Genomic DNA, 26961 nt, shown 5'->3' with positions numbered 1-26961 from the left:
ACTCTCTGTGCCCCAGTCACCTCACCTATAAAATTATTATAGTAGCACCCACTCCATGGTGTTGTTGTGGGGATTAAATGGACTGAGCCATGTAAAACCCCTAGAGTGGGCCCTGGCTCAAAGTAAGTATTCTCAATGTTATTTTAATCTAGCCCAACCCCCTCATTTTCTGAAGACACTGGGTCCCAAGAGCAGAGACATGTACACATGGCTGGGTAGAAGGCCATCCATCATAGGATGTTAGAACTGGAAGGGCCCACCTCAGAGCCCAACTCTGGCAGCTCCCACCTTCTCTGACAGATGAGGAAAGAGACCTAGACAGGGACAGTGACCTGTCCAGGGCACCCAGCCTGGTGGAGTGGGGGAGGCATTGGCCCTGCTCTTGTTGGGCGTTGAGATGGAGAGGTTTCCAGACAAGCCAGGAAGAGCTTGGTCTCCCAAAAAATTTGGGGAAGGGGTGGGGCTTTGATGATGCTCTGGCCCCAGGTCCCTGCTGGTCGGTTGCTATAAACTGATTCACCGAATGGTGCCATCATGGGGCCTGCTGTGCAGGTGCTTTTCCCATGTAATTCTCACAACCACCCTTGGCAGGAGCCCTCATTAGCCCCATTTTACAGATGATAGAACTGAGCCTCAGGAGATGCCCCGGTCACACAATCGGGAAATGGCAGAACTGGGATCCTCCCTACCCTGTCTGACTCCACTCATGCCCTTCCCCTCTTCCTCCTCCTCTATCCCCCTCCTCCTCTTCTCTCCCCCAGGGAAAGGCCACCTCTGATGGCTTCTTGACTGGCTGTCTAACCTCTGCTGCATCCCCCTGTAACTGGGAGCTCATTTCCTCACAGGGCAGCCCTTTCTACTTGTCTTGGGAGAGTCTTTGTCACCCAGAGCTGACCTAGTTCCCTCTTCCTAGTTCTGCAGGACTCCACAGCCTCCACCCCACCAGAACCCTGGAGAGAATCTTCTCTGCTGCAGGCCAGCAAACCCCTATCTTCACTGCTCCTGTATGTAACGAGTTTCCCAAGTGAAATCCTTATAATAATTTCTTTTAAAAATCCCAACAGATCTAATTGTCTACCTATTGTTTGAGAACCCTAAAGGAAGCCCCTTGGCATGGGAAATGGCTCAACATGGAGGCTCCTAACGCCTGGTGTCTTGGGGTAAAATATTCAAGTAACCATTCAAGTTCCCCCACACCCATCTAGCCAAGGGGACGGGATCGCAGGGAGAGGAGTGGAGGTGGACATACAGAACTTTTCAGGACATGCAGAACTAATGGTATTCTCCTGAGAGTTTGGGAAATGGGAGAGTCACACTGGACTCCAGGGGAGAGCACACACCATGGAAAATAGGGATATGAAGGACAAAATGAATTTTGAGTTGCTCTTAATTCCATGCTACTCTGAAACACTGCTTATATTTTGTTAGTATCCTGGATACTATTAAGAACCAGCCAAAACCAAGTGGGATTTATTCAGGAATACAAAGTTGGTTTAATAATAGGAAATCCATTAATAGCATTAGTTTGCTAGGGCTGCCATAAGAAAGTACCACAAACTGGGCAGCTTAAACACAGAAACTTATTGTCTCACAGATCTGGAGGCTAGAAGTCCAAGATCAATGTGTCATCAGGGTTGGGTCCTTCTGAGGGCTGTGAGGGACAATCTGCTCCATGCCTTTCTCCTAGCTTCAGGTGGTTTGCTGGCAATCTTTGGCATTCCTTGGCTTGTAGACACAACACCATGATCTACGCCTTCATATTCACATGTGTTCTCCCTGTGTGTCTGTCTATCTCTGTGTCCAAATTTCCCCGGTTTATAAGGACACCAGTCATACTGGATTAGGGTCCACCTAATGACCTCATTTTAACTTGATCACCTCTGTAAAGACCCTATTTCCAAATTTACATTATGAGGCACTGGAAGTTAGACTTCAACATCTTTGGGGGGACACAATTCAACCCATAACAAGTATGCACCATATTAATGAACCTAAGGGGACAACCATGATTTTTTTCTATAGATGCCAAGAAAGGCTGTAACAAAATTCAACACCGATTCACAATAAAAACATTCAATGAAATAGGAAGTGAGGGATACGTTCTCAACACGATAAAATGTAGTCCTAAAGCCGACATCTTATTTAATCAAGAAACACTGGAAGCACTTCCACTAAGATCAGAAACAAGGCAAGAATAGCCACTATCTACACCACTATTCCACATTGTACTAGAGGTATTAGCCAATGCAATTAAACAAAATAAATCAACTTAAGGCCTAAGATTGAGTAAAGAAAAAAACTATATCTATTTGCAGATGATATAATGTTATACCTGAAAAAAAAAAAACAAACCAGAGTACCAATGATAAAACTAATTCAAATAGTGAAAGAGTTCAGTGAAGTAGCAGGATTCAAAATTAAAATACAAAATTCAATGGCCTTTATATATACAAATAATAAACAAAGGTCATAAGGGTAGAGAAAACCCTTTTCATAATAAAAACAAAAAAAGATTAAGTGCTTAGGAACAAATTTAATGAGAAATGCATAAAACCTACATGAGGAAAATTTTAAAACATTCTTGAAAGACACCAACTAAGAACAAATGGAAAGATATCCCCTGTTCTTGGATTCTATGACTCAACATTATAAAGATGTTAGTTCTCCCTAAGTTAATTTGTAAATTCAATGCAATCCCAATAAAAATACCAGCAAGCTCTCTTATGAAGATAGACGAGATGCAAAGTCCATATGGAAAGATAAACATGCAAGAATGGGAACACTGAAAAAGTAATACTATGAGGAGGAAATAGCTTTAGCAGACATAAAAGAATAAAAGCTTCTATAACTAAAAATGGGTGGCAGACTTCCCTGATGGCACAGTGGTTAAGAATCCACCTGCCAATGCAGGGGACACGTGTTCGAGCCCTGGTCCAGGAAGATCCCACATGCCGCGGAGCAACTAAGCCCGTGCGCCACAACTACTGAGCCTGCGCTCTAGAGCCTGTGCTTGCAACAAGAGAAGCCACTGCAATGAGAAGCCCACGCCGCAACGAAGAGTAGCCCCCGGTCTCTGCAACCAGAGAAAGCCCACACGCAGTAACGAAGACCCAATGCAGCCAAAAATAAAATAAACAAATAAATAAACAACTGCCTCACTCTCCCCAGGACCCCTTCTGCCCCTCAGATCCCTTCTCCCACAGCCAACTGAACTTTCTAGAATACAAATCCAATCTCTTATCTATAGCTCCAAACTCTTGAGACCAGGAGTAAAGAAAGAAAAAAAAAAGACATTTTAAAAACGTCATTTCTGTGTTCTTGGGAGTATGAGAACTAACCTTCGGGAAAGACTGCTCTTCTGCTGGGAAAATAGGTTAATGGGCCTGTTTGTTCCTCCAAGGCCAGGCTGAGTCTAGGCTGGAGGGGAGAAGAGGGTCGTCACCACTACAGAATCATTCTGCAAATGACCGTCCCAGGGTGGAGAGAGGCCAGCTCTAACAACTGTTACGACGTTGAGTCAAGGCTAAGAGATTGGCAGTTCCCCACCCCCACCCCGAAACCCGGGCACCCAGCCCGGGAGGCCCCTTCAAAGCCGGTGGTTCTGCTCTCCCGGGTTCAGGCTCCGGCTCAGAGCCCAGCCTTGACGGGCGGAGTCCTCACTCTGCTTGGGCAGCGACGGGAGGGGCTTCACTCAGGGCCTGAGCAGACAAACACTCGAAGTAGTTATCGTTCAAACCCCAGAGCGTCCGCTCCCCAGGGCTGCATTCCGAGCTGGGGTCGGGCCTGGGGCCCTCACTGTGCGACGCTGGAGCCACTGCTCCTTTCTGGCCCGGTTTCCCTTCCTTCCACTGGGGCTGGGGGCAGGGAAGGCATCTCTCGGGGCCCCTCAGGCTCGGACTTGGTCTCTCCAGAATCATTATTTGCTCTTTTCTTCCGGGTTTGAGGGAGGGAATAGGTATGGCATCGGGGTGGAGGAAACTGAGGTGGGGGCCTTACCTTTGAGCTCCACCCTCCCCTCCTGCCTCGAAGGGTTACTGCCTCCTGCTCCCAAGTGCCGCTGAGATGGGTGGGGCTGAGGGGGTTTTCCTTTGCTGAAGACACAAATAATGTTATAGCTGTATGTGCGTGTGTGTGTGTGTGTGTGCGTGCGTGTGTGTGGCAAACTGCTGTCTGCCTCCTTCTCTCTGGAGCCTGGAGACCTGGCCTCTGGCCTTGTGCAGCTGCAGCCTTCGGCTCTGGGTGTGGTGGACGACAGGCACGGTGTCTGGGGCAGTGGTCAGGGCCCAGGAATGGCAGGCAGGAGGCCCGGTCACTTACTTACCTGGGCCTCAGTCTCCACCACTGCCCAATGGGGATGATAATAATCCCTGTTCCCTGGATGGGGGGAGGATACAAGGAAGTCAGGGGCTTGGAGGTGCTTTATAACATGATATCTCTACACATTAATTTAGATGTTTAAAAATATCTTAACTTTTTTTTCTTGCATCGCTCTTAGATTCAGTCCTAGGTACATTTTTATTTCTATTATAAATGGTACTTTTACAAATGACTTTTCCTGATTGCTTGTTACTACTATATAGAAGTTAAATTGATTTTTGTACACTGATTTTGTACTGGAAGACTTGGTACATTTAAAAATTACTTTAATTAATTAACTGTAGGATTTGGTGTGTTTTGGTGGGTTTTCTAAGTAGGCTAATGGTTTTCAATGAGGTGTACTGCCCCCTGGGGGGAGATTTGAAAATTTGTAAGGGAGTTTTTTGTTGTGCCCAAGAATTTACACATCATAATTCATACAATTTTATTTGTCTTTTATTAACCTTTTATATTACAATAAAAGAATTATATTGATTTTTGGAAAATATATGTGTGGACAGATAATATTCTCTAAGAATTTCATTTCAGGATAGGGAGTATAGCATTAATTTTGTGGGGAAATTGGATCTGATAGGGTTGCAAGCCTCTGAAGTTCTGATAATTTTCTTTCTTTTTTCAAGTCATTATCATTTTATTTTTTTATTTTTTGGCTGCCCTGCATGGCTTGTGGAATCTTAGTTCCTGGACCACCCACGCCCTCGGCAGTGAAAGCGTGGAGTCCTACCTACTGGACGGCTAGGGAATTCCCTCATTATCATTTTAAATCTTTATCTTGCCTTGCTGTGCTCTCAAGCCTTGGATAATGTTGAACAGTGGTGATGATGGACACGTCTAGTCTTTTCTGACTCTTAAAGGAAACGCTTTCACCTTTTACCAAGGTTTTCTTTAAATCACGAACAGATGTTGAATTTTATCAAACATTCCCTCCCCCTGCCACATCTGAGATATTCATATTTCTCTTGGTGTGATGTACCACATTGACAGGTATTCCTTTTTTATCCATGTATTCTGATTCCTTTTCTAATGCTAAGCCCACCTCAAATTTCTGGGATAAATCCATCTAGGTGCTCTGACATCCTTTTTACATATTGCCTCATTGTCTACTAGCGTTTCGTGTAGGATTTTGCATCTGTGTTTGTTAGTGAGACAGGCCTATCATTTTCCTTGCTCGTGGGGTTCTTGTCAGCTAGACCGGCCTGGTGAAGGGAGTTGGGAGCACAGGCTCCTGAGGCCCAGATTTACCCAGACCCAAGGACCAGCCGCCCGCCTCCGTGCGGAAACTGTATGCAGGGCGCGCCCCCTGGCGGCTGCGGGGCGCAAAAGAGCCCGATGAGCCAGGCATGGGGAAGGGAACCAGGTAACATCATCAGGTGGTGCCAGGGCTGCGCGGGCCGTGGGCCTTCGCTGGGCCTGGTGACAGTGAGCAGCCCAGCTTCAGAGATGGGTTGACCAGGACCCAGAGTGACAAAGTAGGCCTATAAATGTGGCATTCTGACTCTTCTGAGCTGTGAGTTTCCTGAATCTTAATCTCTTTACCCATAAAGTGGGGATAATCCACCTGCCTGTCAGGGAAATGGGAGGAAGTTGTCACAGCACAGAATTCAGACTTTTCCAAGGACACAGAGGTGTCCTCTCCCGACACCTCAGCATTCTTGTTTTCTTGTCTGTTACAAGCACTTGATAAATGGCAAGTGTGGGAAGAGAATTCAGGGTTAATGATACTCAGCTGTCCAGAATGAGTTCACAGAGGTCTGTGAGAAGGAATCACATTTGTTAATTTATTAATTTTTGTTCATTATTTCATTATTGTTCATTTATTCAACAAATATTTATTGGACACCGTCGTACGAGAAATAATGGCCCCCAAAAGATGTATAGGCCCTAATCCCTGAAACCTATGCAAATGTTAGGTTACATGGGAAAAGGGAATTAAGGTTATAGATGGAATGAAGGTTGCTGATCAGCGGACCTTAAAACAGGAAGATAATCCTGAATTACCCAGGCAGACCCAGTGTGATCGAAGAGTCCTTATAAATGAAAGGGGAGGCAGAAGAGTCAGAGGATATGGGAACAGTGGAAGCAGAGGTCAGAATGATGTGACTGCTGGCTTTGAAGATGAAGGGAGGCCACAAGCCAAGGAATGTGGGCACACTCTAGAAGCTGGAAAAGGCAGGGGAATAAATTCTGCCCTAGAATCTCCAGAAGGAATGCAGGCCTGCTGACACCTTGACTTTTAGCCCAGCAAGACTCATTCTGGACTTCTGATATGTAGGGCTGTAAGATAATAACTGTGTTTGTGTTTTTAAGCCACAAAGTCTGCGGTAATTTGTTACAGCAGCAATAGGAAACTAATACACTCTCCCGATGGATACAGATCACGCCACTCGGACAGATGGGCACAAATGAGTGGGCACATCCATTCATTTGTTCACCTCTAAAGCATTTAGGAAGTACTTACTATGAGCCAGACCCTGCTCAGAAGCAAGGCCGGCAAGGGACAAGTGGCCACGGCTCCTGAGCACCCATGGCCGGGACTGCAGAAAGGGTGTTTGGATGGTGCCTTTTCCTCCTGCTCTTTCCACCTCCCAGAGCCAAGTGTGAGCCTGCAAGATGCCAGGGCCTCCATCCACGGGGTAACACCCGATGTGATTCAAACATGGTACCTCCCTCTGGGAGCAGCCAGTCTGGTTGGGGGGAAACAGGGATCAGAGAGGACACATTAGGTTACCTGGGATAAGGCAAGGCTGCCCTAACAAAGTGCTGACAAAAATCCCAGAGGCTCAAAAAACATAAAGGTTTATTTTGTTCTTCTCAATAGTTTGAGCTGAGTATTCCAGGTCAGTCCATGGGCAGCCCCGCTCCCTGGAGTGAACTGGGAAGCCCTCTTGTTTCCCTGCCTTCCTCTAGGCCAGTGGTTCCCACCACAGGTGACTTGCTCACCAGAGTACATTTGGCAACGTTTGGAAATATATTTGGTTGTCATGACTCGGGGTGTGATGCTGGCATCTACTGGGCAGACGACACGCATACGGCTAAATGTTCTCTCACGCTCAGGAACCGCCCTACCCCAAATGGCAATAGTGTCAAGGTTGAGAAACCCAGGCCAAGGCCTGGGGTGTTGTCCTCATCTGCAAGGTCACAGGCCCATCCGTGTTCCAATCCGGGGGAAGGGGAAAGTGAGCACAGGTGAGGCCCAGGTTCAGGAGGGGTCCTCATCACAACCACATACAGCCATGAAAACAGCCTGGTCGCATGCCCACGCCTCACTGCAAGGGGGTCTGGGAAGTGTAGTCTAGGTGTGTGCCCAGGAGGAAGCGGGTAGCAGAGTTTGGTGGCCAGCCTCCCCTGCAGGCACCCTCACTGATACAAGAGACACGGACAGCGGTGGTTGGTGGATGTTTCCAGTAAAGGGATCAGAGCTGTGCGACGATGCAGGGGCAGGAGAGGGCCCGACAAAGCAGGGCGCTGCACATTGTTCTGCTGGATGGAGTCTGCCAGTGAGGAGGACTGGACCTGAGGGCAGGGGAGGCATCTGGTCAGTCTTCTGGCTTCTCATCCAGGCTTTCCTCCTTGAAGCTCAGTCCTTCTTGTCCATCTTACATAGTTGAGAACTTGACAGCACACATATCTGCCTCACTCTTAAGCTGTTTCCTTGATTTTTGTACTTTGCCAACAATTGGCAGCTCCTGGAGGTCAGGACCACAGCCTGACCCTCGGAGTCTGGCCACTGAATCCCCGCCTCCTGTTCGATGTTCACAACAGACCCCAGTCGCCCCTGCACACTCCCTAATCACTGTCCTTCATGGTTACTGATCAGGTCCCCCCAGCCCCCAAATATAGCCCCTTACATTGACCTTCCACAGGCTTTCTCAACAGTGTCCTCCAGATTCCCCAATCACTGCCTTTCCTAGTTTCCTCATGACTGACCCCCACGGCATCCCCACACTGACCCCTGAACTGAACTCCCAGCTTGGTTCCCCAAGGCCGACTGACCCTGAGGTCCAGACCCCGGTAAGGTAAGGAGCCTGTCTCTGTCCCAGGGAGTGAGTGCTGGCAGGGCAGGTGTGCGTGGGCCAGCCCCGAACAGGCCATTAGCTGTGGTCAGGTTGAGTGTGGAGGGGACCCGTGGTGTGTTGTCTGCCAGTGACCACACGGCCCTGGATTAGTCACTGCCCTGGCTCGGCCTCGGTTTCCACTTTGCACAGCGGGGGTCTTGGCCTCACAGGGATTGGGGTTGGGGAGTAGTGGGGGAGAACCAGGTGGGAGGGGGGCTGCCAGACACCCTCAGCTCCGGCTCTAGGGGGGTTGCTTTCTAGGTCCCAGGTGCAGACTGACTTCTGGGGAGGGGAATCCCTCTGATGGTTGTCAGTCCAGCTCCACACATTTGTGGAGGAAATGATGAAGTAACAACTCACATGTGTCCTGCACCTGCAGGCGACATTTGATCCTGGCTCCTCACACCTCCCTTGCTCCATTGCCCACAATGACTCGAGGTGGGTGTCCTGGAAGGCTCATAAAGGGGGCGATGGAGCTGGGTCTATCCCCCGTGCAGTGGGCTTCATTCCTAGCTGCGCATTCCCATCGCCTGAGGAGCTTTAAAAAATACCGAGAAGTCTGCGGGCACCCAAGACAATCAGAACCTTTGGAGATGAGGCCAGGATATAGGCATTTTCCACCCCCTTCACCCAGGTGATTCCAAAGTGCAGCTAGGATTCAAGGGCACCACGCTGGGTAGGACAGAAGGTATCCAGAGCAGGGAAGATGCGCTCAGCCCGAAAAGCATCACGCGCGGAGGCTGCTCATCCCCGCCTCCAGCGCAGCCCACCCGGCCTCAGGAGACCCTGTGCCCCCCGCCACAGCTCAGCCCGGGGTCGCGCAGCACCTTCCACGTGAGCAGCGTCTCGTAGGGGGCGAAGCGGTGCACGAACAGCAGCTCACGGTACATGCAGGGGTCGAAGGAGGGCTGCCGGGCGCCGGGCAGCTGCACGCCGAAAGGCCGGATGCCCTCGTGGCCACTGGCGCCAAGCCGGCGCGCTCCAGACACATGCCCACGTAGGCGTCGTCGATAGGGAAGAGCGGGGTGTGGCAGGCGGCTTGGCGCAGGGCCTGGATCGTGCGGCCGGACAGGCGGAAGTCGCCGTCGCTGCAGTACACCGGGTAGGCGGGTCCGGGAAAGAGCTGCGGAGGCACGAAGTACTCGCTCCCGCTGTCGTGGATGGGCACAGAGCCGCTCATGAGCTGCCCGGCGAGGACGTAGCGGTCGGGCGGCTGCGCCTACAGGAAGCGGAGCACGTTGGCTGTATGCACTAAGACGTCGTCGCCGCCGCTGAGCAGGAAGCGCGCGTGCAGGCAGCGGGCCTCCAGCCAGTGGATCAGGTGCACGTGCTTGAGCGTGAGGTTGAGGAAGGTGTCCGCGGAGGCCTCCTGCAGCACGCCGCCGTGATCGCGCGCCTCCAGCGCCACCACCGCCGCCAACCCCTCGGCGCGCTCGGCGTCCTCGGGAGCGGCGGCGCCCAGCCGGAAGAGGCGGCACCCCGTCCGCCGGCCGTAGCTGCGCTCCTGCCCCACATGCGGCGGATGAGCTTGTGACGCCCGCAGTTGGCAGGCGACGACCTCACGGCCAGCAGCAGGAAGGTCCCGCGGCTGCCCGCACACTTGGCCGGCGCATCCCAGAGCAGCGGGAAGTGGCGGCAGTGGAGGTACCGCAAGAAGTCTTGGATGCACGTGGCCAGCCGCTCGAAGTTGGCCGTGGCGTTCGCCGAGGCGTTGGCCAAGCACTGAGGCCCTGGGCTGGACGGCGGCGCGGCAACAAGGGCCACACGGGCAATATGCGGGGAGCCATCCGACATCCTCTCCTGCTGGGACTTGGCTTCGAGGAACCACAGATGCAGGCCCAAGAAACTCCAACCCACTAGAAGGCAGGTCAGGGTCTTGGGTTTCACGGCCCTGCGGCGGGGAAAAGCCATCTGTGGGGGGAACCGAGTCAAAGGTGAGCCGGGAGTCGTCTTTGAATCAGCGGAATGACACCCTTCCCCCGTCATGTCTCTCCCAGAACTGAGAACCAGCCCCTTCTCAACTCTGTTGTTAAGAAGATAAAATAAAGGAACGAGAACTGAAGCATTTCACGTCTCCCAAGTCTGGAGTGTTCTGACCTTCAGATCTGTGTATCTCGTTGCCTCCTGACATCTCCTCTGGATGTCAGGTAGGCTGGGCAGACTCAAGTCAAAGTCAAAGCTTCCGTCTTCCCGTGAATCCATATGCTGCTTTTTCCACTTCAGTGAATGGTACCTCCCTCTGCCCAGTTGCTCCAACCGGAAGCCCTGACTCTCTACCCCACCCTCAACTTATATAGACTTTCCACATCTTGTTGATACTGCGTCCAAATCTCTCCATGCTTATTCCCTCCTCTCCACCCCTGTCGAGCCCTGACCCTCTCTGATCTATTTTCCTCCTTGGGAAGGAAAGGGAAATAGATGCCCATGCCTCCTTGGGAAGGATGAGGTGACAGACCCAGGTTAAAATTCAGTCATTACCACTTACATGTATCATCTTGAACAAGTCATTTCAGATTTCTAGGGCTGAGTGTTCCCCTCTATACCAAAGGGTTGGTAGCTTCCTACTTTGCAGGGTAGTTGAGAGCATTAAATGAGCATGAACTGGCCAGTCAATTAATGGCACCAATTCTTTACCCTCTTTGGCATCCTCTGGCCCCACCTCCTTCTATTTCTATCTGTTGGTGTTATTTTCTGTTTCCCACACATGCCAGGTCAGGCCCTCTCCTCTGTGTACCTAAATCTCCCGGCCTGCCCAGGTGCACCTCAAGCCCTGTCTTCATGAGGACACCTCAGGACAAATCCCAGATCACAACAGCCTTTCCTGTATTTATTCCCTGCTAAATTCAGCCACACCAGGTCCTCCTCTTCTTGAAATACACTGCTGTCTGTTTCAGGGACGCCACTCTCTCCTGGCTTTTCTCCTCCCTCTTTAACCATGTCTCTCAGTTTTCTTTGCTCATTTCTTCCTCTCTAACGTCCTTTAATGGTTGGGCAGGGGATGGGGGGGCAGTTCTCCAGGACTCTGTCCTAGACACTCTTTTCACCTTTGTGCAAGATGATTTTCTTCGCTTTTAGCACCTCCAAACTCCAGAGCCATATGTCCAACCAACAGCCTGTTATTTACCATATCCATGTGGTGGTCCACAGCCACCTTGGGTGCAGCCTGAGCTCTCATCTTCCTCCCCAGAATTGTCCCAGAGTTCCACCCTCACCGTGTTGTTCAAGCCCCAAACTGTGATTGACTGCCTCCTTTCCCTCATCCCCCCCACCAAAGCCTGGTCAGTTCTAACTCCTAAATATTTCATCAGTCTGTCCCCTTCCATTCCCACCATCAACAGGCGAATCTAAGCTAGCATCTGCTGCTCAGATGAACTAGCCTTCTGCTTGGTTTCGCCACACACTTTCTTGCTCTCAGCTGATCCATCCTCTACAGCAGCTGGAAAAACCTTTGAACAATGAAGATTTGCACGCCACTCCTCATGCTCTTTTCCTCAACTTCTCACTCTCATCCACCTACCCTGGCCATCAGCCAAGTCACAGCTTTGGACTGCCAACGTCTTCCTACCTTGGAGCTTTCTCTCACACTGTTCCGCTGCTGGGATGGACCTCCCTTCCCCTCCTTCACCTACTTAGCACCTGCTTGGCCTCTTCATCCTCTAGTTCCACCTGAAGAGGCATGTCGTTGGGGAAGGTTTAACATAACTCAAAGGAGACTAGAGTGTTATTTGTTTAAAGTTTCATCTTCCCTCCTAGTCTGTAAGCATCCTGAGGGCAGGGATGGCATCTGTGTTGTTCACTACTGTCTCCCCAGTGTCCTGCCCAGGGTGGGAGTTGGGACAACATACTGGTGGAAAATACTGGCTGCCTGGGTTCAAATTCTGCCTCTACCACTTTCAAACTGCATATGCTGAGCAAGCTGATATAAACTGTCAAATAGCTACCTCTTAAGAGTTACTGAAATGATAATGTCTGTAAAGAATTTAGCATGGTCCTTGGCAAATAGTAAGAGTTCAGTAAATATTAGCTATTATGATCATCAGAGTACCAATAAATATTTGTTGAATGAATACTTTGCCCAGAATATGTGCTCAATAATTATTCTCGGATTGAGTCGTTTGCTCATAGTAGATATTTTACCAGATCGAACCGTACTCTCGTATTTGGTTGTTACAGTCCGTACACAATGTCTAGCACAAGATGGGCACAAAGCTGGTGTTCTGTGAAATAATGGCAGCAGTTAACTACAAATAAAAGTGGGAGAACCTTGCAAAAGTTGTAATCAGTGAGGCCCATTAGAAATACTAGATGTAGATTCCTATAGCTCTTAATGGATTTCTGCTTCAGTGTTTAATGCACCGAGAAAGAGAAACAGCAAAATAAACGATTTTATCATCACTATATGCTCAGTGCCTAGTCCTGTACTTGGCACATTTGGGGCATGCAATACATTTTTTCCGATGAATGAAAGAATGAAAGAATGAATGAGAATGGAATTTGGAGTCTGAATACCTTGGGCATGAGTCCCAGCTTCTTTCATTAGCTGTGTGACTTTGTATGAATTTGTTAACCTCCTAGGTTTCAGTTTTCTCATCTGAAAAATTGAGAAAGTTAACATTCATCTCTCAATGAAATACGGAGCGAGGAAATAATATTGTCAGTGCTAAAAAGTGCCATACAAATGCTAGTTTTAAAAAATAATTAAAAAGCATTCTCTACCTCCTCTTCCTGCCCACAATCATTTCTAGAAAGAAAATAATCTCAGTTTCAATGCAACAGTAATTCTTGTCTCAATTAAACCTGCATTTACTTTGATAAACTTGATCCAGAAATCTGGATCTCAGCCACCTTTTGATATGAAAGGAAAAGGTTGGGCCAGATCCTGTACCTGAGGGTGTCACTGGTTTGCTGGGCTCTGTTCTTGGGTGCTGACACTGTGAAGCTCTGGGTGTCTTCTCTGTGGTTCTTTTTGCTGGATTCCCCCCTATTCTCAAACCACTCTTCCAGGCACCCTGGAGTCCCTGCACTTTAAGCTGTCACGGTCTCTGCTGGCTCTGATCCCTTGTCTCTCAGGACTCAGCTCAACTACTACCTCTTGCTGGAAGCCTCCTGGTAAGTCCAGCTCAGCAGAACCTGTGTCAGTGTTGATTGATACCACAGCTGCTGAGTAGCAAAGTTGGTGAAAGAGGAAAGACCTGCCACTTATGCGAACCTTTCGAACCTCAGATTCCTCATTTGTAGGACCCTGGGCAAGTTATTTATCTAAGAGGATATATGAAATATATATCCTCAGAGGGTAATATGAGTTGATTGGTGTAAGGCACTTAGAACCATGCCTGGCACATAGTGCCATAGTAACGTTAGCAGTTGGCTAACACAGGAATGTTTATGGAGCAAAGCAGGTCATCTTTTATGGATTAAGTTCAGCCTTCCATGCAGGATTGTATAGAGTTCCTTTGTGACCCTCTTTCTGTGCTCCTTTCTCACTCCATTTATCGCTCCACACATTTACTTGCCTTTGCAGTGCTATTCACTCTACCTGGGATTCTGTCCCTTATTTTCCTGGGAACAGGAAAAGTTCCTGTTGGTTATTTCCTCTTCTGTCTTGATGCCAAGTGACAGATGGCTGGAACGTAGATTCCTCCAGCCCCCTACCACCCCAAGGTATTCCTGTATATGCACCACAGATATGGCAGGCAGACACACCTTTTATTACCTTTGGCTCCAACCCCCAACATGGAGCCCTAAGCCTGGGGCTTTGCCCTGGTTCCTTTCCCCTTGGCCTCCCTCTGGTTCTTGCTTAGCACTCTAAGGAGAGTGGGGCAGGGAGGGGGAGAAAATGCACCTCCTTGTTGATGGGAAGAAGCCCAAGCCCCCATCTTATCTTGAGTGTCTGAGAGAGAAGAAATAGACAGGAGCCATCACCAGACTGGGACTTACCTTTAACCCCCTTCTTTCACAGGTTGAGGCCCCACACCCAGGACTGTGGCTTAGGTCAGTATACTTGAATCTGACCAATCCATGCATCCCTCCTCCTCCTTGGAGTGGGGGACGGCTACAAGCTTCCTTCCGACAGTGACAGCTTGCTTACCCTTTATGATAAAGCTAAATGTTACCTCTTCTAGGTGTTTTCTTGACTCACCCACCAACCAACTGCTGTGTACACTCCCAGCAATACACTTGACTGAAACATTTTGATGCTGTATTGTAATGAGTAGTTTCCCTGCAAGACTGAGAGCAACTCCAGGGCCTGGGAATTAACATAGGATATGCTTTAAAATTTTTGTTGAGTAATTTGCATGTGAAATGTTCATCTAGGCATACTTTCTAGCCAAATTCATGACATCTGAGTATACTGAACTTGGCAAGTGATCAAGGGCTTCATCCCATTACCACTGTGAGTGGTTGGAAGGGAGATGAATCAGACTCTCAGCCCTGGTCCTCAGAGCTCACTGTACTTGGGAGAGCTTGCTAGTAAATGACTATAAAGTGATGTGATGTGTACAAAACACAGAGGGAACTCAGGGAAGGAACCTGACTGAGCCAGGGAAGACTTCACATTAGAACTGCATTGTATCAGTTATCTACTGCTGTGTAATAAACCATCCCAAAACTTAATGGATTAAAACAACCAGCATTTTTATTTCTCAAGATTCTGTGAGTTACCTGGGAGGTTCTTGTGTTGGACCCACCTGGACTCTCTCATGTGGCTCTATTCAGCTAATGTGTAAGCTGGGAGCTGGGCTCAACTGGGGTGGCTGGGCCTCACTCTCCTGTGCTCTTTCATCCAGGGCTGCTACAACACATGGCGTGTTGGTCTCAGGGTTCCAAGATGGTGACCGTGGAGGCTACAGGCCCTCTTGAGGCCTGGGCTTCAGAGCTTGTATCGTGTCACTTCTACCACATTCTGTTGGTCAAAGCAAGTCACAAGACCAGCCCAGATAAAAGGGGTGAGGAGGAGTTCCAAAAATTTGTGGCCATATTTAACCTACCACATGGCTTTTGAGGTGGTAAGGAGTTTTCCCAGCAGGTAAGGAGTGGTGTAAAGAGGGAGAGGGCACTCCGGGCAGAGGTACAGAGGTGGGACTAAACAGGACATGTCTGGGAAACATTCCACGTTTAGTGTCGTTGGAAGGGTAAATATTGGGAGTTGAAGGTGCAAAGATAAATTAGAGGTTCCTGAGAAGGGCCTTGAATGCCGTACCTGGAGTTTTAACTTGATCCTTTGAAAGTTTTGACCAGTCCATATCTGTTTTCAAGAGTCCATTGTAGCAGCCCATATGTGGTACAGATGCCAAAGAGGGAAATAGTGGAGGAAGGGAACCCAGAGACGGGTACAGTGATCCATGAGAGGGAGGTGAGGCCAGGCCTGAACTGGGCAGGGGTCATCAGAAGGGCAGGGATGGTGTCCTCCGAGCTTGATAACTTACTGGATTCTGTAAGAATGTTCCACCTCTCAGGCTCCTTGTTCTCCTTGCTAATTTAGAGGGGCTGGGCAGGGGCAAGGGGGATGTCTGGATGAGAGAAGAGTGAGGATACTTATGAGGGGAGAGTGGTGGGACAGGCCTGACCATATTCCTCCCCAGACTGAGCAACTCCTGTCCCACCCATGGCTGAGTCCAAGGCCTGGCACAGAGCAGACATCCATCCAGGTTGGCCCAATGACTTAATGTTGTTAACTCACTTTCTCCAAGCTCCCTAAAAACTCATCTTTTCTCTTTAGCAGAAATGTCTTTCGGGAAGTTTGGGGGTGAATTGAAGTGGGGAGAAAGTTAAATGGCGGTAAGCTTATTGGAATAAAGTGACCAGACTTTAGGACAGGCAGTGATGACCTCTCTAGGAAGGTTCTGGAATGGCCAGGGAGGAACTTAGTGAGATGTATGTACTGGGTGTGGGTGGTAGGGTGGTTTCTGAGAGGTGTATTGTTCAGAGGTGGAACAAAAGAGGTGGATTAAAGCAATCCTAACTCCTTTTCAGCCCTCACCTTTACAACGGGTGATTGTTTTCACCTAGTGTAAAAGGTCCATTGCTTGTCCTGCCACACCTTCGTCAGAAAAACGGGGGGTGGGATAAGGCAGAGGAACCCGTCTCCACCTCCAAGACAAACAGGTTCTGTGGGCACAGGTCAGCCAGGTGACCAGGAAGGGGAGGAAAGTTGGTTGTTCCAGGTTGAACTGGCCAGTGGAAGAGGGGTTGACTCCTCAGGTCTGTCCAGCAGTTTTGAAGTACCCCTGTCAAGCCTGGGCAGGCACTCTTACAGGAATGCTCCTATTCAGAAAACCCAATATAGTTAGATTCATACTACACCATGGCGCTAACCCTTAAGACAATTCTACATTTTACATATATAGAATCCAACATTTAAGTGACTTGGACACAATCACACAGCTTTTCAGTGGAGGACCAGGATCCTAAGCTAGGGCTGTTAGACACCAACAAGGACATGAAGTGTGTAACAGCACTCCGCCGGGACTAATGCCAACGGGCTCCAACTCGGAGCCTGCTACCTCGATGCAGTGCTGGGTCAGGTTACTCCCCTCCACCCCTCAGGCCTCGTGAAGGACCACATAGCCAGCCCTGCCAACAGCCACAGCTGAACCCAGCCCAGCAGCTGGCATCCACAGACCACGAGGAACTAGAACTCAGGCCTATACCCTAGGCTTCCTTTTCAAGTGACTGATGACTCTCTTTGGTTGCAGGTGCCCATGTCCTTCAACATTCCTCTAACTAATCCTTAAATAGTTTGCTTTCTAGGATTCAGTCTGAGACCCTCTTCCACAAATCATCCACTCACATAGCTTCAAATACCATGTATGCTTTTGATTCTCAAATTTATATTTTCAGTCCAGATCTCTCACCTGACCTCCAGATCCGCATTTTTTACTCTCCTTAAGCTCTCCACCAGGATATGTATCTCGCCCAGACTTCAAACTCAACAAATCCCAAACTTACTTGATAACTCACCCCATATCTGCTTCTTTCTGTATAACTCAGATATATTTGATTTTCTATCTCCAGTGCCTCTATCACCATTATCTCTTACTTGAACTACCACATTCTCCTTCTCCTTGGTATCCCTCCTCCTTTGACTCCATTCTCCACCCTTTCAAGAGCTTTCCAAATTCAAATTCTTAACATGGCTTTGAAAGCCCTGTGTGACTTAATTCCTGTTCATCTCTCCAGAAACCCATCACTTGTTCTTCTGTGATAACCAGCCTCTTTTTTCTTTCCTGATTCCTCTCATCCTTCAGTTCTTAATGTACTGTTCATCTTCAAGGAAGTCTTCCCTTCTCTGGTTCCCTTGTGCACACTCCCAGAGCTCCCTATACCCTTCCTCTGTGACACCCATCCCAAACGTGACTGGCACAATTATTTGTCAGACACTAGATTGTAAGTGCCATAGGGCAAGGTGTCTTATTCACTGTACTCCTAGCACCTATCACGACACAACTTTCCAAAGTTTGTTGACGGGAGGGCACAGTGCCATATGGTCCCCACATAGTAGGGCTCATGAAATGAATCCTCTGTCTCTTTTTGTGCTTTCTCCACATTTTCCTTTGAGAATCAAGCCTTATTTGGGGGCTAGGCCACCTTACCAAGTGAAGCAGGTCCTGACTTCTCTCTCATTCAGGTAGATCCACTCTGCATCCTAGTCAGGGGTTGAAGCAAAAAAAAAAAAAAAAAAAGAAGAGGGGAAAAAATATCTCAGACATGCCACAGCTGATCCCAGAGTAAGCTCAATAAAAATCCAATAGACTAAATTGATTGTGCCTTTGTGTGTGTGGGGGCGGGGGTGTATGGCAGGGTGGCTTTAGAAAAGTACTTGGGACTTCCCTGGCAGTCCAGTGGTTAAGATTCTGCGCTCCAAATGCAGGGGGCCTGGGTTCGATCCCTGGTCAGGGAACTAGATCCCATGTGCGTGCCACAACTGAGAGTTCACATGCCGCAACGAAGGAGCACATGTGCCGCAACTAAGGAGCCCACGAGCCACAACTAAGGAGCCTGGCTACCGCAACTAAGACCTGGCACAACCAAATAAATAAATAAATTATATATTTAAAAAGTCCATCTATCAAGATTCTTTAAAAAAAAAAAAAAGGTGTGTACTCTTCAGAGGTGGAATTGAAGCAGTCTTAACTCTTTTTCAGTCATCCCTTTTACAAAGCACGGTCCAAATTGTGTCCTCAGGCAAGGATCCTGGTTCACCTCTTGCCAGCGTCTATCTGTTGATCCAGGCAAGGCTGTCCCTCCCTGACACACAAAAGAGGGACTAGTTGAAGAATATCATATGGTCGGCAGTGAGAGAAACGATCAATTCATGCAGGCTTGGCTAGGAAAGCTAGTATTTGAAAAGTTGTTGTTTGGAAAACTAGGTGACTTGTAGGAAATTCTAATTTGTTTTACATCTTATAAGGCACTTTGGTCATTGCCAAAGATAAGACCCTAGACATATGTGGTTCATGCAGTAAGTTTTTTCTGTTTCCAATATGTCCCCCTTCATTGTGTGAAGCTGGAAGGTTCATGCATTTACTCCAGAGCTCATAAAGTTAAGAATGCTGTGTACTCATGGATCATTAATGTTTAATTGAAAAGTTATTAGCTTTTAACCTTGTAAATCACCCAGGCTTGGAGTAGAAGTTTACTGCAGTATCACTTAAGACTAATGACAAAAAAAGTCATAATTACTAAACATCCTTCCCATGAACAGGATTGCTGCTGGCCTATACAGCCCGCTTCACTCAGAAATTGAAAAAAAATGTGTCGTGAGACGCAACCCTTCCAAGGCACATACCATGAGGCTTCAGCCTGTACTAACCCCCTCCCCCAACTGGGTACCATTGTGCAGTGCACAAACTGTATAACTAAACATGTGGCCCTGCCTTTACATAAATGTATAGATACATTAAACATAAACCAGGGATAAAACATTACCAGAAGTCTTATTCAAAACAGTATCATTTAATACTTTCACCAATAGCGAGGTGATTAATGCTGAAATATAGCCTAGATTATAGCAGAATTGTGTATAAAATTACACAATTCTATCTTCTAGAAAAATAACGGTGGCATTGGCCAATCAAATAGAAAAAGTGAATAAGCAAGTCTGAGATCACCTGAAAATGGTTAGTTCCTTGTATAGATTCACGACCACCTATGTTTATTAAATAATTGCTAGTAGGACAAATATCTGCACCGAAACAAAACCAGGAAACCCTGTATTAGCTTGGAAAGTTTACCTAATGGTCACACTGATAAGTGACTCAGAAATATCCAAAGTATGGAAATGCTTGATAGTAAACAATGCCTTATAATACATTAAACAAAAATTATACCTATTTCTTAAAATGATTCATTTATTAATTGCTATTAAGTAATTCAGTTCTAAAAGAGCCAAAAGAAACAAGTACTCATTGTGGAAAGGATTTTGAACTTCTCCTTTTGGAAAGTAAAAAAAGTGTACATGACGATGATAGTTTATTAGTTCCTTGACATTACCACATGACACATTTTATATGGCATGAGAAAAAAATGGTCAAATGATCTCATCTTTCTGGAAGTCAACTCAAAAGCTGAATGCAAGTAGCATTTTTGGACTTTATAGTAGGGAATGGAATTTCCTTTAAAATGAAAACAAAATCATGTAATTTTCCCCAAAGATTTAGGCACTTTGCAGCAGGCTGTTGCCAATCTAGTAAAACTGATATGAAGAAATACTCTATAGTGTAAATATTTAAACACAAACCATATGATTACATTCAACAAAGAAGTTAGCGATGTCTCAAATGTATAAAATATTTCATTCTGACAAATACACACTGGAATCACCCTGTGGAGAAGTGCAGTGGGAAGGACTTTTGTCCTTCCATATTTGCGGAAGGTCTAGAGAATGGGGGGCAAACTCCCAGAACCAGATAGTGAACATTTGATGCCTTGCAGGCCACACACGTCTGTAACATATTCCTCTTCTTATTATTGTATGTTTCAACAATGCTTTTAAAGTGTAAAGATCATCCTTACTTTGCAGGCCACACAACTGCAGACTGGATTTCGTCTGTGGGCTGTAGTTCACCAACCCCTGGTCCAGAGTCATTTGATATCATAGAACTTTCATTGTTTTCTTTTAGGTGCAGATGATGTCAGGACGAATATTTGTAGGGAACCATATTTCCGTGCTTAAAGATTTCTCTAATAAATGTGCTCTGCTGCAACCTAAGAGTTACTTCTGCACACTCGATTTAAAAGTGATGATCTGCAGATCTGACATTTGCCAGAGAAGTTTCAGAAGCTTTATGACATTTTCGTAAATATTTAAATTACCAATGACTAAATCTGGTCCACATCGCAACACTGTGCTCCTTAAAAGCCATGAAGCAGGTCTTGTAATAAGGGTTAAAAAGGAACTGTGAGCAAAGTGTGACCTGTGATTGGTGCTGTAATATTGACAGCTGCTGAGCTAAACAGAGTGGGACAATTTTAGGTCACTTGCAGGCCTGTAATCGAGTGGGTTTTAGGGTTTTCTAGTCGGAAATATTCTTGTGATCATTTTCTACGCTAGCTACCAATCAAAACAGGAAGCAATTTGCTGACTTAATGATAATGAAGGTCTTGTGAAACAATACCAGATATTTAAAGTGTGTAAAGATGGTGGTCACTACTGCTTATTCCAAATGTGCATCAACAACAGCAGAAATTCTGTAGGTAACAATACTGCTTAAATTCCTTAGTGATCTGTCTTCTCCTTAGCTGCTCTGATTGCCAACTTTGTTTTCCACCTTTCCCTCAAATATGTCAAGGTTTCATTACCCAAGGTGAAAGGTTATGGTCTAAAGCTAGAGTTTTATCTTCAGTGTGAATTTCAAGTGAAGAAGTGTCTTTATCTCGGTCTAGGTAATGTCCAAATAAGACAAAATACTGAAACATTAAATACTAAGCATAAATTTATCTACTTTTGACTTATTTTTACAGAGGGACTAAAGATGTTTCGGTTTGTTGATAAACATGTTCTTTTACCACATTAAAAAACTGTACTATGAAGAAACATATGCTGGGCTTCCCTGGTGGCGCAGGGGTTAAGAATCCGCCTGCCAATGCAGGGGACACAGGTTCGAGCCCTGGTCTGGGAAGATCCCACATGCCACGGAGGAACTAACTACTGAGCCTGCACTCTAGAGCCCACAAGCCACAATTACTGAGCACGTGTGCCACAACTACTGAAGCCTGCATACCTAGATCCTGTGCTCCGCAACAAGAGAAGCCACCACAATGAGAAGCCCGTGCATGGCAACAAAGAGCAGCCCCTGCTCACTGCAACTAGAGAAAGCCCACGTGCAGAAACAAAGACCCAACTCAGACAAAACTAAATAAATTAAGAAAAAGAAACATATGCTTCTATAAATTGAGGTGGTGTATTCATAAGTTTGTTAATCTACTACAGAATTCTGATGTGAGTTCACAATTGTCTACTTCCTCATTTTCACTGGAAATTAAGGTTACTAAGGGTTAAGAATTCTAATCAATATACATAAATAAAAATACCAGAAACAATAAAGAAGGGAAGCAATCTTGAAAGGTCTGAAAGAAATGAAGGATGTGTTTTTGTTAAGGAAAAAAGGAGAGTAATTTTGTCCTAATGTAGTTGCTTAGAGGTTGTCAAATGGTTTTCCAGAATGAGAAAGAGAAAGTAAAGACAAAAACCTGAATGGGTATAGAAAGTTGTAAAGCGTCTGCAGATGGTGGGGGGAAGAGGAGAGGTAAGAGAAGGGAATGGGGGCGGGGAGAATATCTTATTCATGTGGTCAAGCTGGCTAAGACTGAATGCATTTATTTATAATTTTTAAAAAATAAGCTCAATGAACTGCCTGATCGCCTTGCTTGGTGCCTGCAATAAATGCTGTACTTGCCTTCACCACACACACACAAAGAGCTCAATAGTGTACAAATGCAAAACTAGAGGTTGAAATTCCCTGTTAAAAGGACGGAGTTTCTTGGATTATTGGTCTGTATTTAATGAGACAAAGCAATTACTGTCACTTTGGTCACATAGGTAAGTTTTTTTTCACAGTGACCCATAATATTATTTAATTAAGTGGTCAAACCTTTTAACAACTTCTCCAAATCAAATTCTAAATGAAGTCTTCTTGACCTCTGACTTTGAGATTTCCCAGAGGGCCCCTGGAAAACCTCAAAGGATTTGTTCTTTCACTTCGTAAAAAGAGAGGTGTTAAACTAATTAGGTTTATTTGATATGTTAAATTGCATGGCAAGCATTGTCAAATAAGTGATGCTTAACCTTCCCTAGATTATAGTTCCATGGGTATGTGTTATTAATATAAGTATTTCAGAAACTGTATGAAATTTCTAGAAGTTTGTTAATGTCATAGCTGTCCATGATATGTCCTGGTATAATGTCATAACTCCATTTATCTTGAAATGCTGAATGTCACAGAGTCAACCAAATTTCCTTGTCAACTGCATTTTAATGAACTCATCAGACCTTTAACCATAGCCATTTTAAGTTTTTTGTCATTCACAGATATTGTTTTATTCTGATGCCTTCCTGAACTCTTGTAATCAGCTACAGGCTTCATTTTCAAGATCTTCTCAGAGATCCATGGAAAAGACTGTAACAGGTACCCTGAGGTACAGGCTTATGTAACGATCACACTACTGGACTTAATAAGGATTTCCAGAACTAACGGAGAAGCTCATGGGTTCATGAAATTGCTAACCGAAATCAAGAAAGACCTGAATTTATCACATGGGACTGAGTAGAGTGATGAAGAATGATTATGATTCCTTCTATGACTTTTGCTTGGAATATTGCTGGTTCTTCATTTTTTTTTTTTTAATATTTATTTATTTGGTTGCGCCGGGTCCTAGTTGCGGCAGGCGGGTTCCTTAGTTGCAGCAGGCAGGCTCCTTAGTTGAGGCTCCTTAGTCCTGGCTAGTTCCCTGGCCAGGGATGGAACTCGGGCCCCCCTGCATTGGGAGCGCGGAGTCTTAACCACTGCGCCACCAGGAAAGTCCCTTATTGCTGGTTCTTTAATGTTCTATTTTCTGGATTTAAGGAACGCCTTTTCTCTTAAGCTATCTAGCACTTACAGCAATTTAGTAGATCATATCTTTGTAAACAAAAATGAAGCATTTATCTTTTCTCCCTGTCTGAACCCTCCAAAATTTGGAAAAAACTCTTATTGAATACTTATTTCCATGGCAATATAGTTATTTGAATAAGTTCAATAAGAATTTGTTCTCCCTGTAACAGGACACAACTGGAAACACTGATTATATTACCAAGGCTTTGACTGGAATGTCATATTTGAGGATGATGTGCATAGATATGACCAGTTTTAAGGAATTAATAAGGCTGACTTTAAGGAGCCAGTGCTTACGAAGCCCTCCTGGAAAACTGCCTAGTACCTGGTTTACAGGGGTCCCAGCCTTACAGGTGAGTTAGGAAGGCCACTTCCTGGCAGGACCAGAAAGCTTAAGATATTTTGGGGACCTGGAGGAGGGATTCATCCAAATCTGAAGGCATGCAAGAGAAGTCTGATGGCAAGTTCTCAGCTTGGATTCCTAGACTCGAGGAATTTAAAAGTCCAATCTGGGATTCCTAATAAAAGGTCAAAAGGCCTGTGTCATCAATTACTATTCTCATTGCACTTATATAAACACTCAGGCCAAGTTTGATGAGACTAGACTCGTTTTGCAAACAAAAACCGTCTTACCTTGATTATCTTTGACAAAACTAGGGTGATTATAAAGATAAATTTTATGTTTCAGTGGAGAACTATAATATACCCATGCGGATTATCAGATTCTAGTCCTGTTCATTCTCCTTGAGCCATTTTCACCTCTTTGTAAGCTGGATCCTGCCATCTTGTGCATTTTGTCACTAATTAACATTTCCAATTTTCTACCACCCTTCTGACTTGGCATTACTAAGAACTAAAACTGTCCTTTTCCTGAAGCCCTGCAAGCTGAAGCTGGATGTAACTTTAAGGGATTTACCACCACAACAGTTTGGGCCACTCAGAAAGTTCACCAGAACATGGTCCTTTGAGCTCTGGGAAATAACCATGTGTGTGAGACTGCCACTACTATCCTGACTCCACTGTTTAAAGATGCCGTAAGACCAACATCTAGAAATCCTTTTGATTGACTGCCCTCTGTACTCAAAAACTGAGTTTATATAATCTGCTCCAACTATTAATTTTTGCTTTTCCTCTTGTTTCTCCATAAATCTATGCCTTCCTTCCCTTTGCAGATCTCTTATCTCCTAACTTCTAACCTGAATCTTCTCTCTACAGCCACCAACTTGGCTTCTGGTCTGTGAAACTTCTTGGAAAGTTTTAGACAGGGGAAATAAAAGGGTCCAGAATACACCACTATGGCATAAAAAACATTTTGAGCTGAATGCACTTGAGAATCAAGACAGGAAGAGGCTTTTTTCCTGAATTCCCTTTATCTGACTAAAAGCAGAACCTCCCTAAAGGACTCAACTGTCAAATCCTCTCCTGGGAGTTTCAGTGCCACATCTAAAAAGACACTATCTTAACTCCTACCTATTCTCCTAACGGCCCATTTATCTTTCCTAAAAGTCATTTGTTTTCCCCTAAGTGCCCTTTCTCGCTGTCCCCTTCTCTTATTAAGATGGTATATAAACTGCAAATTCTGCCTCAAGTCACATTTTTCTCTGAACTCCCATTTACATATGTAAATTAAAACCTGCCCTTTCTCTTGCTAATCTGTCCTTTGTCAGTTTATTTCACAGGCCTCAACAACTGAATCTAAGAGGGTAGAGGAGAGGCGTTCCCCCGAAACTGGAGAAGCCGTCAAGTACAGTGGCATGCTCCCATAAACCTCAGCAACACTGACAGCTTTTCGCCAGCCAGCAACTCCAATTAGACATAAAATAAAAGTTTCCTTATTCTTAAAGGAAGTGCGGGAGTTTAAAAAACAGCACTGAAATTTTCCATTCAGATGGGTCTTGACGGTTCCTTTTTTTCACTTACTGCCCCCTGCACAACGGACACTTAGCCAAATTTCAGTCATTACTTCCAAATGTTTACAGCATGGTGAGTAAGCATAATTTTAGACATTGAAAAATAAGACAAAGTGATCAAACTAATTATATTATGGTATTGATATGATGCACAATGTAAGACAGAGGTAGATCTGCAAACTGCCACTTAGTTGCAAATTCCAATTAGAACTGGTTCTCTTTGAAACACCAGTTTTACATAAACACTTATCCAGTAGCACATCATAAACCACAGGGCTTGAATAATTTTTTCTGTCATGTAAATGCGGAACTGAGAGCTAAAACTGTTAAACTTAGCAACAGATGATTTTTTTCAAGAGCAAAGTAATATGCAACCCATAGGACTCATAAGAAACCCTTGAACTAAATTATTAGTCACCTCTAGGGACACTGGCTAAATTCTGAGGGTGTTGGCATTAAAACAGAACTTAATTTTTTTCAGGCATTTAAAGATTTTCATGCATCGTGTACCTGAAGTTTTTGGTCTCTTGATTTTCTTTGACTCACACCTCTTCCTCTCCTTGGTATATGAAAAACCCTCTTGGTGTAAGGAAAGCCCAGTCCTGGAAATTTTGCACTGAGGTTAAACCATAATATTTGATCTAATTCTAAACCAAATACCACTATTTGGGGGTCTCATCTGTGTATTATTCAAAAACAAATGTTTCTCATGTTCATCATTAATTTATATAATATCACAAGGATAAAAGAGATCACTTCAGGAGTGTCAATGTTTCATGAAAGCACCAAGGTGTGAAGGGGTAGGCAGGTAGAGTGACCAATCAGATGAACACAACCACCCTTCACCTAGTTTTTCCATAAAAGAGTCAAACTGCTTTCAATTTTCTGGAGTGAAAATGGCAGCATAGGTAGTATAATAAAATGTGCAAGCTAACTGCTTCTTTCACATCCTCATAAAGTACTAATGTTTTCTAGAATACAATTTGCTATAGGGCTCAGAGACGAGGACCTTTCACATCAGTTGATATGCACACAAACCACTATCTGCTCAAAAGGAAACAGGTTTTTTTGTACACTCTAGTTAACAGTGACTCTCTCAAGAAAATAAAGTGGTGGGGGGGAGACGGTAATAACCCAACCCTGTAATAATACAACTCAGAGTCCTAGAAGGGAAAAAAATTAAGCCATATTGAAATAAAGGCAATTTAGCAATATCCTAAGGTCACCAGTATTTCCACAATACTTGATATGGCACAGATACAAAGTCTTGAGTGTGCTAATACTTAGGTTGCTAAAAAGGCAGCCATGTGTGAGACAAAAACTAACTTGGAAAATTAAAGAGCCTGGATTTAGGCTCTGCTTTCTGCTCAACCCTTCTAAAACTTCTTTGCTGAGCGGTTTCATGCTGTTTGTTTTTACAACAGAAACAAGGGTCTTTGAAGACTTGGCCACAGTGTTACAAGTCTCTAAGGAGCTGGACAGCTTTATTCAATAAGAAACTACAGGTGGCAGTGGCTGAATTGCTCA

General features: G+C 45.6%; 2 protein-coding genes across 2 annotated transcripts in view; both read right to left on the bottom strand.

The window, feature by feature from the left end:
• The window catches only part of CAPN5 (calpain 5), a 57861-nt gene extending 54450 nt beyond the window's left edge, over window positions 1-3411 (bottom strand). The window contains exon 1 of the mRNA XM_082343318.1: window positions 3339-3411. The gene's annotated coding sequence lies outside the window, so the exon portion shown is untranslated. The remainder of the gene's footprint in view (window positions 1-3338) is intronic.
• A 194-nt stretch (window positions 3412-3605) lies between these two features.
• Window positions 3606-26738, bottom strand: B3GNT6 (UDP-GlcNAc:betaGal beta-1,3-N-acetylglucosaminyltransferase 6). The gene is given in 5 exon segments (XM_082343375.1): window positions 3606-9393; window positions 9396-9651; window positions 9655-9938; window positions 9941-10343; window positions 12942-26738. Coding segments are annotated over 5 exon segments (1137 nt in total). The 5' UTR covers window positions 12951-26738; the 3' UTR covers window positions 3606-9208.
• Between the last annotated feature and the right edge of the window lie 223 nt (window positions 26739-26961).

Source organism: Balaenoptera borealis (genome assembly GCF_965194805.1).
Source record: "Balaenoptera borealis genome assembly, chromosome: 11".
Lineage (NCBI taxonomy): Eukaryota > Metazoa > Chordata > Mammalia > Artiodactyla > Balaenopteridae > Balaenoptera > Balaenoptera borealis.
The sequence above is the reverse complement of the archived record's forward strand: the minus strand, read 5'-3'. Positions and strand labels throughout refer to the sequence as shown.